General features: G+C 27.6%; 5 protein-coding genes across 14 annotated transcripts; 2 read left to right on the top strand and 3 right to left on the bottom strand.

Annotated features, from left to right (window-relative positions):
* The first annotated feature begins 351 nt into the window (after positions 1-351).
* On the top strand, positions 352-3,151 carry LOC126853612 (uncharacterized). Its single transcript, XM_050599460.1, has 9 exons — positions 352-499; positions 1,028-1,214; positions 1,300-1,435; positions 1,530-1,747; positions 1,807-1,867; positions 1,954-2,082; positions 2,151-2,486; positions 2,674-2,756; positions 2,847-3,151. The coding sequence occupies exons 1-9, from the start codon at positions 463-465 to the stop codon at positions 2,971-2,973; spliced, it is 1,314 nt and encodes a 437-aa protein (XP_050455417.1). The 5' UTR covers positions 352-462; the 3' UTR covers positions 2,974-3,151.
* Positions 3,152-3,887: 736 nt separating this feature from the next.
* Positions 3,888-7,766, top strand: LOC126853618 (glucose dehydrogenase [FAD, quinone]-like). 2 transcript variants are annotated; one of them, XM_050599471.1, is made up of 11 exons: positions 3,888-3,991; positions 4,562-4,761; positions 4,829-4,940; positions 5,067-5,201; positions 5,267-5,385; positions 5,464-5,631; positions 5,914-6,067; positions 6,315-6,475; positions 6,608-6,785; positions 6,866-7,070; positions 7,521-7,766. In XM_050599471.1, exons 1-11 carry the CDS (start codon positions 3,985-3,987, stop codon positions 7,723-7,725), a joined length of 1,644 nt encoding a protein of 547 aa, XP_050455428.1. In that variant the 5' UTR covers positions 3,888-3,984; the 3' UTR covers positions 7,726-7,766. The 2 variants fall into 2 exon arrangements, with proteins under 2 accessions (XP_050455428.1, XP_050455427.1); XM_050599470.1 differs by having other exon boundaries at positions 3,956-4,232.
* A 92-nt stretch (positions 7,767-7,858) lies between these two features.
* On the bottom strand, positions 7,859-9,674 carry LOC126853620 (RNA-binding protein 7). Its single transcript, XM_050599472.1, has 2 exons — positions 9,383-9,674; positions 7,859-8,903 (listed from the first exon to the last, which is right to left on the bottom strand). The coding sequence occupies exons 1-2, from the start codon at positions 9,464-9,466 to the stop codon at positions 8,271-8,273; spliced, it is 717 nt and encodes a 238-aa protein (XP_050455429.1). The 5' UTR covers positions 9,467-9,674; the 3' UTR covers positions 7,859-8,270.
* Positions 9,675-10,647: 973 nt separating this feature from the next.
* LOC126853752 (protein cereblon) lies at positions 10,648-14,519 on the bottom strand. Of its 9 annotated transcripts, none has more exons than XM_050599785.1 (8): positions 14,263-14,516; positions 13,849-13,992; positions 13,635-13,732; positions 13,140-13,484; positions 12,159-12,411; positions 11,934-12,079; positions 11,646-11,842; positions 10,648-11,572 (listed from the first exon to the last, which is right to left on the bottom strand). In XM_050599785.1, the coding sequence occupies exons 1-8, from the start codon at positions 14,321-14,323 to the stop codon at positions 11,434-11,436; spliced, it is 1,383 nt and encodes a 460-aa protein (XP_050455742.1). In that variant the 5' UTR covers positions 14,324-14,516; the 3' UTR covers positions 10,648-11,433. The 9 variants fall into 9 exon arrangements, with proteins under 9 accessions (XP_050455742.1, XP_050455746.1, XP_050455744.1 ...); XM_050599789.1 differs by having other exon boundaries at positions 13,849-13,917; positions 14,263-14,513; XM_050599787.1 differs by having other exon boundaries at positions 13,849-14,018; positions 14,267-14,512.
* A 557-nt stretch (positions 14,520-15,076) lies between these two features.
* Positions 15,077-16,384, bottom strand: LOC126853555 (28S ribosomal protein S18c, mitochondrial). Its single transcript, XM_050599398.1, has 3 exons — positions 16,149-16,384; positions 15,734-15,941; positions 15,077-15,651 (listed from the first exon to the last, which is right to left on the bottom strand). Exons 1-3 carry the CDS (start codon positions 16,284-16,286, stop codon positions 15,560-15,562), a joined length of 438 nt encoding a protein of 145 aa, XP_050455355.1. The 5' UTR covers positions 16,287-16,384; the 3' UTR covers positions 15,077-15,559.
* Positions 16,385-16,513: the final 129 nt, after the last annotated feature.

Here is a 16,513-nt window from a genome sequence, read left to right as displayed (position 1 = left end):
TCTCGCGCGAATATTCTCAAATTACATAAAAAATTGCACATAGAATCTTGTCATATTTTTTTTATAAATATTGTCAGTTTTTTTTTATCCAGCTTTTCATAAAAAATTCTTTATTAGATATTAACGTAAATCGTAAAATTAGAATGAAAGACACACACGCACACAAATGGTGTGCGTATGTGAATTAACGCGATGTTCGATCTTTAGCGAGCGCGATTCACACAGAGTGCGTAATTATTATTATATATATATACATATTACTATTGTACTATTACCTATATATCATCTTCGCTCTCGCTAGAACAATGCACAACGCAGAGCAGAATGTCGGTGTTATCGCTGACGAGGCCGAGTTAATATATGTACAAGTCAAATTACGGCGATAAAATCGACTTTCTCTGACTTTCATATCATGGACATACCGCAGGTAATTTAACGACAATATTTCGCGAAGAATGTGCCATGTCGGTCTCGGATCCCCTCATCAAAGATCTGAAAGGTAATGTTAAGATTTAGTAGTGTTTAGTTTTTAGTAGGTTACATGTCTCATTATTACGAGAGAACATCAATGGGAAGATTTCGTTTTCATTTATTTTATATTGTAATATATGCAATTTGAAACGAAAAAGTTATCAATATTAGTTTTAATACGAAAATTTAAAATATATTTTTATTTAAACATTATAATTATATGTATGTTATGTGTGTATGCAAATAGTTTACAAATGTGTTATATTTTAAAATTAATTAAAAATATAAACTTACAAGTTCTCAATGTTTTCCTATCTGCATCAAGTCAATTTTTATTATTATTTGACGCTAATATCAGTTTATGTTTTCATGTTTTTTTCAAGAAATAAATAATATACAGTCTTTTTTTCATCAATGATATATATTCCATTATCATAATTCTGTTGCAAATCTTATAATTTTTTGACTCCATCTGTAATGGAAAATGATTATGACAAATAAATATATGTATTGGCTCATTGACTAATCCAAGATATTTTACGATATGTACTTTCAGGATGGACTCGAAAGTTGATGGAACATACCAAAGAAATCAATGATGAAAATGAGAATTTGAGTCACTTTTGTAAATGCTTTGAAAACTGCTTACAAAAGGGCTTATTGTCTTGTCTCGATAGCATTGGATATTTAAAAATACCTTGTGCATGGCACTGGTTGGAGTATGTTGCTGAAAAAAATTATAAGTAAAATAATTCTTCTCTATTTTCTCTAATATCCATGATTTATAATTTATGCTTTTTATTTGATTTTTATTAATATGATTTTTAGCTCCTATAATACATTCTCTTTGGTGGTAGAACAAGTAAAGCAAAATTCAAAAGTACACACATCTATTGGACGACTTCGTTTCCTTATACGAATATGTCTGGTACGAAAATGCCTTCATATGCCGATAGAAATATTGGTAAGATCTTCTATCAAAATGCACTCACATATATACATACACATACAAAATATATATAATTTAGTTATAAAAATTTATAAATTTATTCATATAGACAAGAATACCAACTTTAGCTACAGAGTTTTACAATTTAAAGAGCATTATTGGAGATGACATTTTACGAGAAATACTACTCTCTGTATTATTGCAATGCAGTAAACTTAATTTTAAGCTGAATTTAAGAAACGCAGCATTTTTGGATGACACTTGGCAGATGCCATTATGTGTAGCTTTAGAGCTGGTACCTTGCAAAAGTTTAGGTATCTCTGTATGGTAAGTGTCTCTTTGGATCAGAAGAAAATGGTGAATCCTAATTGCTGCTATTCTTGTAGTTTCATCAAAGAGAAGGCATTAATTGTTAATGTTGATGAAAAATCAGTAGCTGCTGAAGATGTAAGAAAAAAAAATTTGAACATCTAATAATTTTTACATTTATAAACAATTTTAATTTAGTTACTTATTTATTGCATGTAAATCAGAATAAAGTTGAAATCGGGGATGTACTAGATGAGATAAATGAAAATGTCATCAATGGCGATAGTAAGGGAAAATTACGTAAAATTATGAAAAAAGCTAGTGGACAACCAATAATTTTACATATCATTAAAGTATGTATATGAATATCAATTAAGAATGAAAAATTTTTGTACTATACGATTATTATATGTATTTCCAGCATCGTACTAAAAAATCTTGTGGACTGTATGAACCAATAGTGCATCTTATCAAAAGTTCGGGTATTGAAAGCATGAGATCTTTAATAAAAATATCACAATTGGACCAAGCAGAAGTCACTAAAAGAGATCAAATCTCTAGATTAAAAAATAAAACATTAAGTAGCGGATTCTTGGTGAAATATTGTGGTTCTGTGCATGTTGGTACAGAAGGTGATATTAAACAAATTGAAAAAGCCATTTGGCGTTTATTAAAGTCAGGAGAAGTGAAGCAAGTGCCTGCAAGATTTGAATGCTTAGAAATTGGAATTGTAGTAACTCAAGAGATAGATGATCGAGTAAGTTAATTAGAATAATGAATAAAATTTAAAATAATTAGGGCTAATAAAAGTAATAATTATTAAATCTTATATATATATATATATATATATATATATATATATATATATATATATTTAGATACATGAACATATTTTAGAAATATGTACCATATTAAATTAAACAAAACAATGTTTATTTTTTTAGATAATATGCAAACAAAGTTATATGGAAATCTCGTCATGTGGATGTACTGCCAACATCCCAGATTATTTTGCATTTATCGCAGGGTAAGTTCTATGAAATTAATATCAAAATGGATTGCATAATAATGAAAAATTATATGTAAACTTTATTTTATTTTATGCATTTTATCTTAGGGAGACAAATTGTAACATGGCAACAAAATTTGATGCTTATATCTTTTATCATCAGAATGAAACTGAAATTCAACAAATATTACAAAGTTTGGGACAGGGATTTCAACGTACTCATTTTGCAGTATAATGTATATATGAATTTGTTGAGCTATGCTATATAAAAAAAAAATAGTCGTATCTTTGTATATCTATCTTATTTATATTATTTATTAATTCTAGAATATTGCAAAATGCATGATACATATGCGCGCTATTTATTTCTTTATCCTATTATTTATAAATATCAAGATTAAAAAAAGAAATTTCTTTATGCTAATATTTATTTCTTTTGCCAATATATAAACATATGTCATTTAACCTGTAGCATTAAAGAATTTCAGGCAATTATTCAAAGTAAATAATAAATTATTTTTACATATTTTGAAAATAAATTTGATATAAAAATTCTAATTTGATAAAAAATTCTACTTAATGAATAAAATTACATAGAATCACTCACTGCTAACCTTCTAAACATTCGAACAAAATATGTAATCTCCGCAATGACAGTTTTTCGAAATTTATAGTAATTGTAAACTTGAAAAAAAAATTCATTCCGTTATTTTTTAATTTTTTTGCTCTTTAAAAGCAGTGAATGAAATAGATAAAAAAATCACTCACACTCCTACTAACTTCAAAATAAGCGATCTCATAATCTGGGATTATGCGCTTGCGTAAATGCGCTCCACTTTGCGCCATGCTATTTTCGCTTCAAAATGTAAGATTCTTCGCTTTGATTGTCAATTAAACGCTTTGAAGTGTTTGAAGCGAAAATAATGTAAATAAACAGGCCCATAGACATAATATATATCTAGACCAAGTGTTGAGGCTCTTGACATTTTCGAATGAACGGATTAATCCAACCCAGATCAATTAATCACTATATTTTACTATGAATTCAAGTCTTTTATTGGCAGAATCAATGACGTCATTGACTCTGCCAATAAAAGACTTGAATTCATAGTAAAGTATAGTGATTAATTGATCTTGATTGCATTACTCGTCCATTCGAAAATATCGCCATATCGTGATACTAGACACATACAGCATTTCTAATGATTTACTAGCTCGCATATGATCTAGCAGAAAGATTCGTACCATGTGCCGTGAGTTTTATTGTTATTTTAAAGAGAAAATTTTTATCAAAAAGAAAAATCTCTACCTCCCTTTATCTTAGAAGAAATTTAATTATAATGTTTCTTTTTACAAAATCGGTATTATTTGTCTTCATCGGCGCATTTACAACGATATTTTTTTTTTATATTCATTTTGCATATGTATTGGATATATCTTTGCAATGGTTCTTTAACAATGTTCAAGATATGCAACAATACGATTATATTGTTGGTAAGTTATACAATCTGTAAAAGTTACAGTTGAAACGAGATAGTAAAACATATAAATATAAAAGCAAAATATTTTATCTAATAAGAACTTATTAATAGTTTTTTATTTAATATTTTGCAAATATTTATATCAAACGAGAGAAAGAATTTATATTTTCAAATTAGAAATAATTCTATCAATAACTTAGAACAATAATCAGCATTCATTTTTTTATATTATTTCTCTGCCTAACATCTACATATCCAAATCTAATTTGTTATTTTATTTTATCTTATTTTAAAAACTACTATTATATTGTTCATCTATATATCTAATCAAAATGATTACAGTTGGTGCTGGTAGCGCTGGTGCAATTTTGGCAACACAGATAGCAGAGGATAAACAAAGTGTATTATTGCTAGAAGCAGGTGGTGCTGCACCATTTTTCCTCGATATACCACTTTTGGCACCAATGATTCAAAAAACTGCTTATGATTGGCAGTATATTACTGTTCCTCAAGAACACGCGTGTAAAGGTTTAATAAACAATGTAAGTATATATGTTGAAATGTTTATTGAGAAATCTTGCATACATATTGTCACAAAGATTTTTGCAGCAAAGCAGATGGCCTAGAGGTAAAATTGTTGGAGGAACAAGTCGCTTAAATTATATGGCTTATGTATTGGGACATTGGCTAGATTATGAAACATGGTTTCCAGATTTTATGGGTATAGAAAAACCTTATATACTAATAATATTATATACTATAATATTCTAAATCTATAGAGTCAGAGATACATCTAAATTATACTATAAACTTATACTTTATATAAATTTTATTTAATTGGTTTTAGAGTCTGTTGCAGAGAATAATAAGTTAGTGAACATTAGTGAATTAAGATGGAGCTCTGATTTTGCTGATGTGTTTTTGAAAGCAATAAAAGAATTAAATCATGATATAGGCAACATGAATTTGCGATTGGATACAGGTATCTATTATATATATGAAATATTTCACAGTTGCATATTATATATTTTTATCTCTGTCATTTAGGTTTTATGAAAGCTCAGTTTACAATGGAAAATGGTAGAAGGTGGAGTTCAGACAAAGTTTTACATCAGAAATGTAATCATCCCAATCTGACCATACTTACTTATGCACGTGCCATCAAGGTAAGCCTATTTGCCTTTTTATTATACATATCAGAGAGATAAACAAAAAATAACTTTAATTATTAATTATTATTAAAGATACTAGTGAATTTTGATAAGGTAGAAGGGATTGAATTTCTTAGATTTGGTAATAAATATATAGCAAGAGCAGAAAAAGGAATTATTCTAAGTGCTGGTGCAATTGAGAGTCCGAAATTATTAATGTTATCTGGAATTGGACCAAAAAAGCACTTAGAGGATTTGAATGTAAGTAATCTTTAATGATCAATTTGAAACATATTTATAATTTCTCTTATAATTTATACTTATTGTAAGCCTTATTTTGTTATAAAGAAAATTTTAGAAAAACATAATATATACAATAAATACAAGTCATACATTGCAACTTATATTAATAACGTAACACAAGCTCTGTTTATTTCTCAAAATCAGAATATGCTTATTATATAACATGAAAAAAGTAATTTATTTATTCATTATTTTCCAATACATTTTTTATTGCTTTCTGTGATAACTATCATCATTTAGATTAGTGTGATCAATGATTTGCCAGTTGGTCAGAATTTGATGGATCATGTTTTAACTGGTCTCGATTTGATCATACTTAATACAAGTCTTGGACTGAATCTTTCTGACATCTCTAATCCTATGTCAGCTCTTAATTACTTTCTTTTTGGAAGAGGTAAGAATATGTTAATACAATATACAATACAAATATATCAAAATTGTATATATAGATGCACACAATCATGCTTTTTTTTACAGACTATGGTATTCCTTTCACCTCTTTTAGATTCTCAAGTAATAGTTATAACATTTGATAAATAGAACAGTAGTACAATCATAAGTAATTTTCATACATACATGTATATTGAGATCATTACATTTTAATATACTTTATTGTAGAGGTAATTCATCGATTTATTTAGGACCATGGACATCAGCAGGAGTCGAAGTATTAGGAACTTTTCACAGCACTTTACATACAAATAAAACCACAATACCAGATTTGCAATTAATGGTATTACCTCTTGGAGCAGCAAAAGATTATGGTTTCATTCTTAAAAGAATTATGGGAATTTCCGATAAGGTACAAAATTAAAAAAAAAGATAAATATAATATAGAGAATATAAAACTACTGATATAAAACGACTGAATTAAAGATCAGAAAAATGTTCAAACTTTTTACGAGAAGTCATTTTTATATATTTTTCTCTCTAGGTTTATAACAAATATTTCGCTTCTCTTTCGCACGAAAATACAATCACAATCGCGCCTGTTTTACTACATCCTAAGAGTAGTGGAGAATTACAATTGCAGAGCAGCAATCCCTTTGATGAACCGCTAATTGATCCGAAATATTTATCAAACAAGGAGGATATTGACACTCTTATAGAAGGTAATGTTAAGTGCACATATGTTATATTAAAAGGTAAATTTGCAAATATAATAATGCTAATCAATATCACAAATGTTTAGGATTATATTTTATAAAGAAACTTTTGAAGACAAAAGTTTTAAGAGCTTATGATGCATCTCTCAACAGAAAACCTTTTCCTGGTTGCGAGAATCATACATTTGACACCAAAGAATATTGGAAATGTTATGTACAACATTTAACACTGACATCTTATCATCCAATTGGTACATGTCGTATAAGCAATGTTGTTGATAAATCATTCAGGTATTTACTTTATTATAAAATTAAAATTACAGGAAAACAAAAGATTATGTGCGTATCATGTTCAATCATGAAAGGCTTATAAATCAAACAGAAAAGAATTTCAATTTTTGTTACAATTATCAATCTAAAAAAAAGCTACTTTAATAAAGAAAAGAAAATTAGAATCGAAAATTACATAATGGGTTTTAATGAGAATTTTTAGAATATAATTAATATAATTAAAATAATTAAAATAATATAGCTGATTAATGATTCCTAAAAAAAGATTCAAATTTATTGATTTTATTTACTAATCTGGTAATATTGACCAAAACATGTGCTTTCTTTATACTTTTATCTTGCATCCAACTCATATTAGTCATTTGTGTATGTTAATTATTTCAAATATTTCTCCAAATTTATTATCATACAATTTCTATTGCATATATAAAATATTATATTCTGTTATAGAGTTTATAATATGAGAAATTTGTACGTTGTGGATGCATCGATTCTTCCATCTCTACCAAGTGGAAATATCAATGCGGCTGTGCTTATGTTAGCGCAAAAAGCTGCCCATATTATTAAAGATGAAAGGACAGAAAAGAAAAATAACATCCAGAGACAGTATACATCATACATTTGTTATGTATTTAATATTTGTATCGATAAGTGAGATATATGTAAATACAAAAATAAAGCCCTACGAGTAAAGTAGCTTATTAATTGTATTGATATAATGATGCACATGAAAAATAGATTGTCAATAATATAATGATACATTTATTAATATAATAGACAAAAACACAAAGTTTTTCCAATATAACTTCAATCATTTGGTGTGGTAATGGTGTGTATATTTTTTTTCTTACAATATATATCTTTCTCAATAGGCAATATTAAATGTGGCAAAAATACATTTATTTGTTTTAGCAATTTATATGGAAACTTTTATGCCATATAAAAGCTTGTATGATGCACACCCTATATACATATGGTATATATTAACATATATAATTATACATATTATAAAACAGAATTAAAATATTTACAAAATTGTAGCTATATACTGAAAATTACAATTTGATAAAATTGTATTATCAATGGATGTATTTATGTCAGAGCAAAAGAAAAAGAAAACAAAACTAAATCTACGCTTATTCTGTTAAATTTAGAAATTAATGAAAAATCCAGTTAACAACAGCCAAACAATACTTATTATCAATGAGTCCATCTTTTTTTATTGTCATTATATCGGGAATGGCCATTGGAACGGTGACTATTCCAATTATCTCTATTATAGTATGATCTTTCATCTCTGTAATGATCATTTTGTTCTCTGCTTCTTGCCTTATCTTTATCTTTTTCTCTTTCTCTATCTCTCTCTCGATTTCTATCCCTGTTTCTCTCTTGATTTCTACCTCTCTCTTGATTTCTATCTCTTTCTTGTTTTCTATCTCTATTCCTTTGATAAGGATGAGTTCTTCTAATTCTATCGTCATTGCCAGAGTTTGCATCCAATTGTCTTGAATATGTTGGAACATTTTGTGTAATATGTCCAAAAACATGCATTGCATTGCCACTTTGCGGTGGATAATTTCCAAAGATCATTTGCTGCCCTAATTGTAACATATGATTTAAATTCTTGTGAACAGAATTCAAAGATTGTTCCATTTGCTGTGATTCAGCATTATTTCTTGGTTTCATATTAAGAGTACGATTGTACAGTTCTGTACCATCAAATAAACGTAAAGCATATTCCACAGAATGTATATGTTTATATGTAATAAATGCATATGTTCTTTGTTTGCCATCGCGATCTTTAGGAATGGTTATTTTTTGTACAGGACCTCCCTAACATAACAATAAAGATATTTGCACTAACTTTATCTATATAATATATACTTAATAGTATACTATTTTCGAAAACAATATTTTTTAAATCCTAAAAGTATTCAATATTTTATATTTATATTAAAATGTGATGATGTATATACAAATCAAACATTACAATTAAGGATTAGCAAATAAATTGTATAATTTTGAAAAAATATTTGTAATGTTTTTCTATTCTAATTGTGTGCCAAAAAGCATAATAATTATATAAAATAACAATGTATAATAAAACCATAATATACATATATTATATATATATATATATATATATATATATATATATATATAATTTATGTTAATAAAATACGAATGGAGTTGAAAAAAAAGCTAGAGAGAAAGTACTTTTGTCTTTACGCAAATAATGTAAAGAAATATTCATAGGATATTTATAGAAATTATATTTCTAATATTATTATACGCAAAATATATATACTAACTTGTAGGAATAATTCATAAAGAATATCCTCAGTTATTTTTTCACTTATATTTCCGCAATAAATTGTGCGAGCGTTCTCGTCCATTTTAAAATATAAGCAAAATTTTCTTTTGCTATTTCTTTATCAACAGATCGAACTATGAGAAATCTCTTTTTATCTTTACTTCTTTCTCTGCGTCTACTATTTCCATATAAATTTCTAAAAATTATCGTATTATATATTATTTTATATCAAGCTAGAATCTTAAAAATGATTACACTATCTCTGCACTTTTCTTTTTCTCTTTCTTTAAGTCATGAAACATTCAGATACGAGTATTTGATCTGGATAATTTTACTGATCTCTATACCTAAACCTGGACATTGCATAGAGCGAAAAAATTGACCAATTGAAGTTCAAACATATAATTGATAATTGAAGTGTTTAATCAGACCAATCAGAGGGTCGATCATGTAATTTTTTCTTTAAGGCGGAACGTAAATTCAAGTCTTTTATTGGCAAAGATGCAATGATGTCATTAATCATTTTTAAAGCGATTAAATTTGCTACATTTGAAAATGCCATTGTGTTCCAAAATTCACTATCAGTACGCAGTATCCTAACGGTGAATTTTGGAACACGGCCATAGAGATCGACGAAAATATGGTGCAAAATGAAATATATAGTAATAATGTAATCACAAAAATATAAAACGCATATGATTATAATAAAAATATGTTTGTAATTTGTTAATTATGAATTAAAATTCTTGTATAAGATGTACAAAAATGTGTCAAATTTAGTCAACAGATTTATATTATATATCATGAAAGATGTGAGAAGCTTGTCAAAATTTAAAATATTTTTCACTTTTATTTTAAATATGCACAATATTCTCTATCTTATATTAAATAAATTATTCTTATATAAAACTCATATAGATTTTTTATTCTGTCCATTAATATATACATTTTATTACTATTTTTTGAAAATAAACTAAATTTGTATAATTGTAATAAAAATCCAATAAATAAGAATGTACACACACAATTTTCATGTACATTTTTTATAATACATGTACAAATGATGTTTAACAAATTGCATCTCTTTGTTTATCTCAATTGCACAAAAGACAAAGAAAAATTTGATTGTAGAATAACAAAATTTCAACAGATTAATTAAAAAATAGACCTATAAAGAGATAAAACATTTTTTTCTTACATTAATTAGATATTAAACAAAATTATGTACAAAAAAAGGGAACAACAATATAAAAGACATTTCACTTGTTTTCTAATTATATAGTCTCTGCAATATCAGCATATTAAAAAACAATATTTTATATAATTTTTAATTAATACAAATAGAAAGACTACTGATCATCCCTTGCAACAGCCTTAATCACTTAAAATGTACACAAAGTTTTTTATATTATAACACATAATTGCTATTGATGTAATTATCTTCTGCATATATAATTTTTATAAATCACTATTGTCAAAGCGTATATAATTAAATTATAGAAAGAACAAAACTCATGCACTGCATACTGGGTATCATAAAAATGTTTTTATTGGATATCTAGGAGAATTTTTGAAAAGAATGTATTGTATCATGATTTGTAATCAAGAATAGTATAAGCTAATATTTAATATACATTATGCTTTCTTTATTTTTATTTTTATAAAGAAATCTTTCTCAAGTTTACTGATCACTTAAACTTTTTTTTTTTTTTTGATTGTATATCAATTATGGTATGTAAAGTTAGTTTCTTCTATTCAAAGATTTCTTATGTTAGATTTTTTCTCTATCCTAAATCGGATATTTCCTTCTAAGCTAAATTTTTGCGTTTTTTCATTAATCGTATTTGCCGCATTAGAGTGAATACATGAAAAATAGAATACACACTATTCTATCATTCTCATTCTGTTCATATGTTATTGAAATAAGATTGTAAACTGAGAAAAAATCTTAACAGAAATTAACTATATCAGACATTTGTCAAAAATTCTCATCTAAATTATAAAAACATTTATGACACCCAACACACATTAAACATGTATATCTTTGTTTTATTTTTTCTTCTTATTCTTCAAACTCCTACGTGTCAGGCCCCAAAATGTTTTGGGCCTTAAATTATTATGCACTGCTGTAAACTTCCAACCGACGTGATGATGACAGCCTTTACAGATAGCTATTGTCCAAGCATATCTAAAATTACGTGCGCAATTATTAACAATGAAACCTAAACTTCACGCATTTACGATGAACATTGCAACTTTACCCAGGAAACCAACTGTACTCAGTCGAAGGGGCTGCATCACTGAGCATAACTCCTTGAACATGATAAAAAGTTATAGTCTCGTGTATAACACCGCCGGGATTAACATAAGTACCCTGCGGACCTTCCTTGTTCATTGGAAACATATGCGATTGTCTTCCAATAAAGGATTCGCAATTAACACATACATAGATTTTATCCTTTAAACAACAATTTGATATTAAACAGTGCAAACATTATCTCGTCAAATACCTATATAGATGTGTATATAATGTTTTGTTTCATACATACCTCCATAAGATACTTTAATTCTCTTTGCAAACGAGAAATTGCACAATCGTAACTTAATAACATAAGTCTCTCATCATGATCCATTAGAATATTTTGTGCAACCCAGAAGGATAAATCTATAGGATCTTTAGGTATACTACCACCTCCTATAAAATACAATTTTTATACAATAAAAACGTTGAGTAAATCTACATATATATTTTTATTTATGCAATTGCAACTTACTAGTTTCAAGAAACTGAAGATGTTGACGTATTCTAAAGGAGAGTCTTATAGGATCGTACTGCCTATAAACCCAAGCTGGCCAAGCAGTCACCGCAGCATCCAAGTTCTCTATTTTCTCCTGTTTTTTCATGTCTTCTTCCAAATCAGAAAAAACTCTCAAGCGATCTAATGAGGCCAAACGTTGGTCCAAAAATGGTGGCCCAAGTGTTATCTCTGGTAACACTTTAACATTGGCCGAAATTTTATTGTGATCCTGATTATAATATCAAAATCTTATAAGCAAATTATAATAAGTACAGTAAATTATAAAGATGTGTGATATAATAAAAATATTTATATCGATATCTAATATAAGATTGAAAATCCTGATCCTTTATTGCAGTTGTATTGAATCATAACATTGAAAAGGATAAATCATATCAAATCTTTTTATGAAATATAAAAAATTAAATTAATTTTTTAATACTCGACACTGTTCATAAATTTTGATATAAATTTTTAATATAAATTAATAAATTACACCAAAAACATCCTTTTTCAAAAAAAAAAAGTTCATGAATTAATAAATAGTTGTAAATCTTGATCAAAATTATTACAAGATTCATTTTTACTAAAAAATTAAAAGATATTCAAATTGAGTTACATATACATTTATCAATATACCGCAACAAAAAAAGAAAGTTTTCAGAATATTTTACAAATCTATATTATCACAGATAATACATACAAAAAATTTAATTTATTTTCAAATTATTTTCAAAATTATATTTCAATATGACTACAATAAGATAACAGAAGGAATCTAAAGCTAAATTATAAAATATTCTACCTTCTTACACAAATATCAATTTTAATAAATTGTAGTTTGTGTGGCTTTAATAATATTCTATAAAAAATGTCTTTAATTTCTCTCTATAAGATATAATTTTCTTATATTTCTCAATTTATTGTTGCAAATTTGTCTCTCATATTAAAACTGACCTGTGTAATAATACGTAATATCTTAAATCGCTGTCTTCCTTTAGCTTTTAAGCGAAATTCTCGCCGACCATGATCCATCCATATACCTCCGTCTGTGTACTCGTAAATTTCGGCCGTTGTTCCTATTCGTTCCATCTCAGGATGACCATAACACACAATACCAAAAGTACGATCATTTTGTATGCAGTTTTGCAACATATCTATAGTCTGTGCGCCAAAAACAGTCATAGGTAATGTTTGACCAGGAAATAATACAGACTGTTTTATCAACAGTGGTAGATTCATATAAATGCCATCATCCAGTATTGTTCTTCCCCTTACTTCTTCTAAATTTTGTCCTAAATACTAAATAAAAAAAATATAAACATATGAATGTATATACATGTATATAAAATTTATAATTTTCTAGAAGATTATTTTTTATTAGTTGCAGAAACCAATTAAATATTGTGTTAATTTTTCTATACTTCTAAATATCAGAAAGCACACACTTACAGAATGTGTCGCCGGTAATGTTACATCAAACGTGTTCTCCGTAGGCACCGGTATATCCTCCATAATGGCCTCTACGTATCGTCTGTGAGCTGGTAGATCTACAAATATATCATGGCACATTTTTAATTAATTATATATGTATTACTGTTTGTTGTTTTATGAGTCAGGGAAAGAAGTGAATCCATTAAGATGCGAAAAATACTAGAGAATATACCTAGTTCAAGCGTGCTTACATCTGACGAACTTTCAAAATCCTCGTCTGGACTACTATGCGGATAAACTTCTGCAAAGCAGTTTAACTTCAATATTGGGCACTTGAACAGTCTTACGCACAGTTGCGTCAATGTCATTTTTGTATCTATATATCATAGATTAAGCTATAATCTAAAAAGTGACAGCAAATTACTATAAACGAGGATTTTACTACAACCGACCCTTGTACTACTAATTGACGCGTTTATTTAAAATTGCAAATATAAATACGCGATGTATATGTATATGTGTATATATATATATATATATATATATATACATATATATATATAAGTTTACACATCTCTCTGTGTAACCTTACACGATATATTTTATAGCGTATCGCGCGCCAAATAATCTTGTTCGGAAAACATACCTACTGTGGAACGCTCGTCGAAATCGCTTTCCTCGCTATCAAAATCCTCGTCAATATCCATTATTATTTATTAAGTTATGATGCAAATCAAAAATTCGTTCGATTCAAGTGTAAGCAAACTATGCATGTATTCTTCTCTGACGTCAGGGAAAAGTAAGCAAGTGTGTTGGGGGAGAAATGTAGAACACAAAGCGCAGAGCGAAAATTACCATTGACATAAAATGCTTCGTATAAATCTTTTTATTTTATTGAAATTCGTTATTATTTATCACTATTATTTTCCTCCTGTAACAAATTAATAAAAATCGTTGCCGAACGATTGGAATTATCTGATAATGATGAATATAGGGCTAGTTTATATCAATATACTTTAATACATACTAAATACTATACTGGCCAATCACAGTCATTCCATTATTTGGAAAAATAGCTATGATTGGTCAGTATAATGATCAAAGTAAACTAAGCTAAACTTAAAACGAAACAACGATCGATTCGCGAACTCCCGCCTGTATTTGAAAACATCATTTGTCATCATCCAATTTAACTGCTTTTAACTTAATTTTTAATAAAAAATTTTTTTGAATTAAAAGTTGGATTTTATTTAAATTACGTAGATGATAAAACGTGATATATATTTTGTTTAATGTTAAATATAAAATTTATTAAAATTTTGAGAAAAATAATATTGAGACAAGTTTAGATTTTTGCAATATTATATCATAGTTGAAACATTATGAAGTAGTATACGAGTTTTTGTTAATGATAAATACAAATCTTCTTTACTTAAATAAGGCCAAAGATTAATAAAATAATTCATAGTTGTTACATTTATTCAAGTATTTATTATTAAAAAAGATTAAGGGTGATAGATTCATCAAAAATTTATGTGAAGTCTGCCGAATGTACAAATTAACTATTAAGGTAACATTTCATAAGCAGTGAAAAGCAGCAGCAGTTTAGTAACTAACTAGCATTGTTTGGTGATTTTATAGAATTGCAGTGCTGCATGAAATAGATTTTAAAACGCAAGTTTTACTGCTTTGCTGTTCAACAGGATGAACTTCAAACAGCAAAAACTTGCGCCGGAAATACGTCACCAATTCTAGTTACTTTCTAAACTACTGCTGCTTTTCACTGCTCATGAAATGTTATCTTTAGATAGAGAATTTGTAGGATTCCAAGAGTTAGTTTCTTACAATGGCAACCAATCAGTATCATTTTACAAATGTAATAGCCTAATTCCATTACACTAATTTTTTTTAAGATATATATATATATATAATCTGTTATTACTCTAATATTTATGCGGTCTAAATGGATGATTTGGATCAAATAGTTGGGGATCTTTGACATACTTTGGTTCTTTAGTCCAATAGGCCATTAAACCTATAATATAAAGATGTATATTATTATAATTTGTCTTTTTCTTTTAATTTTGTTAAATACAAAAATGTGTATATTTAAGTACCTGCAGATTGAGCTTTTGTAATTTCTTCTTTTATCCTTCTCTGTTTATGTTTGCACAATCCAGTTATGTGTCTTTCATATATTCTGCCAGTATGCCGACTTTGAAATTGAGAAAGCAATCTTACATTTTTGTAATCTGGTTCGATATTCAATCTACACAAGATACATTGCTGTCTCTCCTTTACAAAAGGGTTTTGAATTTTTATGGGCTACAAATATAAGAAAAACATGTAATAGCACAATAACCATATTCGTGAATTAAAAGTACATCGGATAATTAAGTAATATAAGAATAAAATGTGACAACACACACACACGCAGACTGGAATAAATAATTTGTAGTAAAAAATGTACATTGTGTTGTGTGTTTATAAGCAATGCACAAGATAGATTATGATATAATCACTTTGATTTACCATGTCATTTTCCACCGTTTCATTAATCTCTACAGTGCTGTCGGCGGAGCTTTTACTTATAGTTCGAAGACACGGTCTGTAGAACTTGCTAGCGATTCTTGTCATCGCGATTCTTTGCAAGGCAAAAGTAGAAATCATTTCGCGCTCGTGTTACGAGTACAACGTGAACGTAACCTTCAAATCTTAAGATCTTTAATCTGCCGGGATCAAGATTACTAACATTACGCACGATCGTCTTGTTGCTATAAATGCCGCAAACATTTGATTGGCCAATCGAAAGAAAGATTTCTTTGTCCTGATTGGTCAATCAAACAATACTCTATTTCAAGGAATAAATTTTGGGACGTAATCCAAGAAGTTTAGTT

Source organism: Cataglyphis hispanica, chromosome 12 (assembly GCF_021464435.1).
Source record: "Cataglyphis hispanica isolate Lineage 1 chromosome 12, ULB_Chis1_1.0, whole genome shotgun sequence".
Taxonomy (NCBI): domain Eukaryota; kingdom Metazoa; phylum Arthropoda; class Insecta; order Hymenoptera; family Formicidae; genus Cataglyphis; species Cataglyphis hispanica.
Note: the sequence above shows the minus strand (reverse complement) of the source record. Positions and strands in the feature narration are given on the sequence as shown.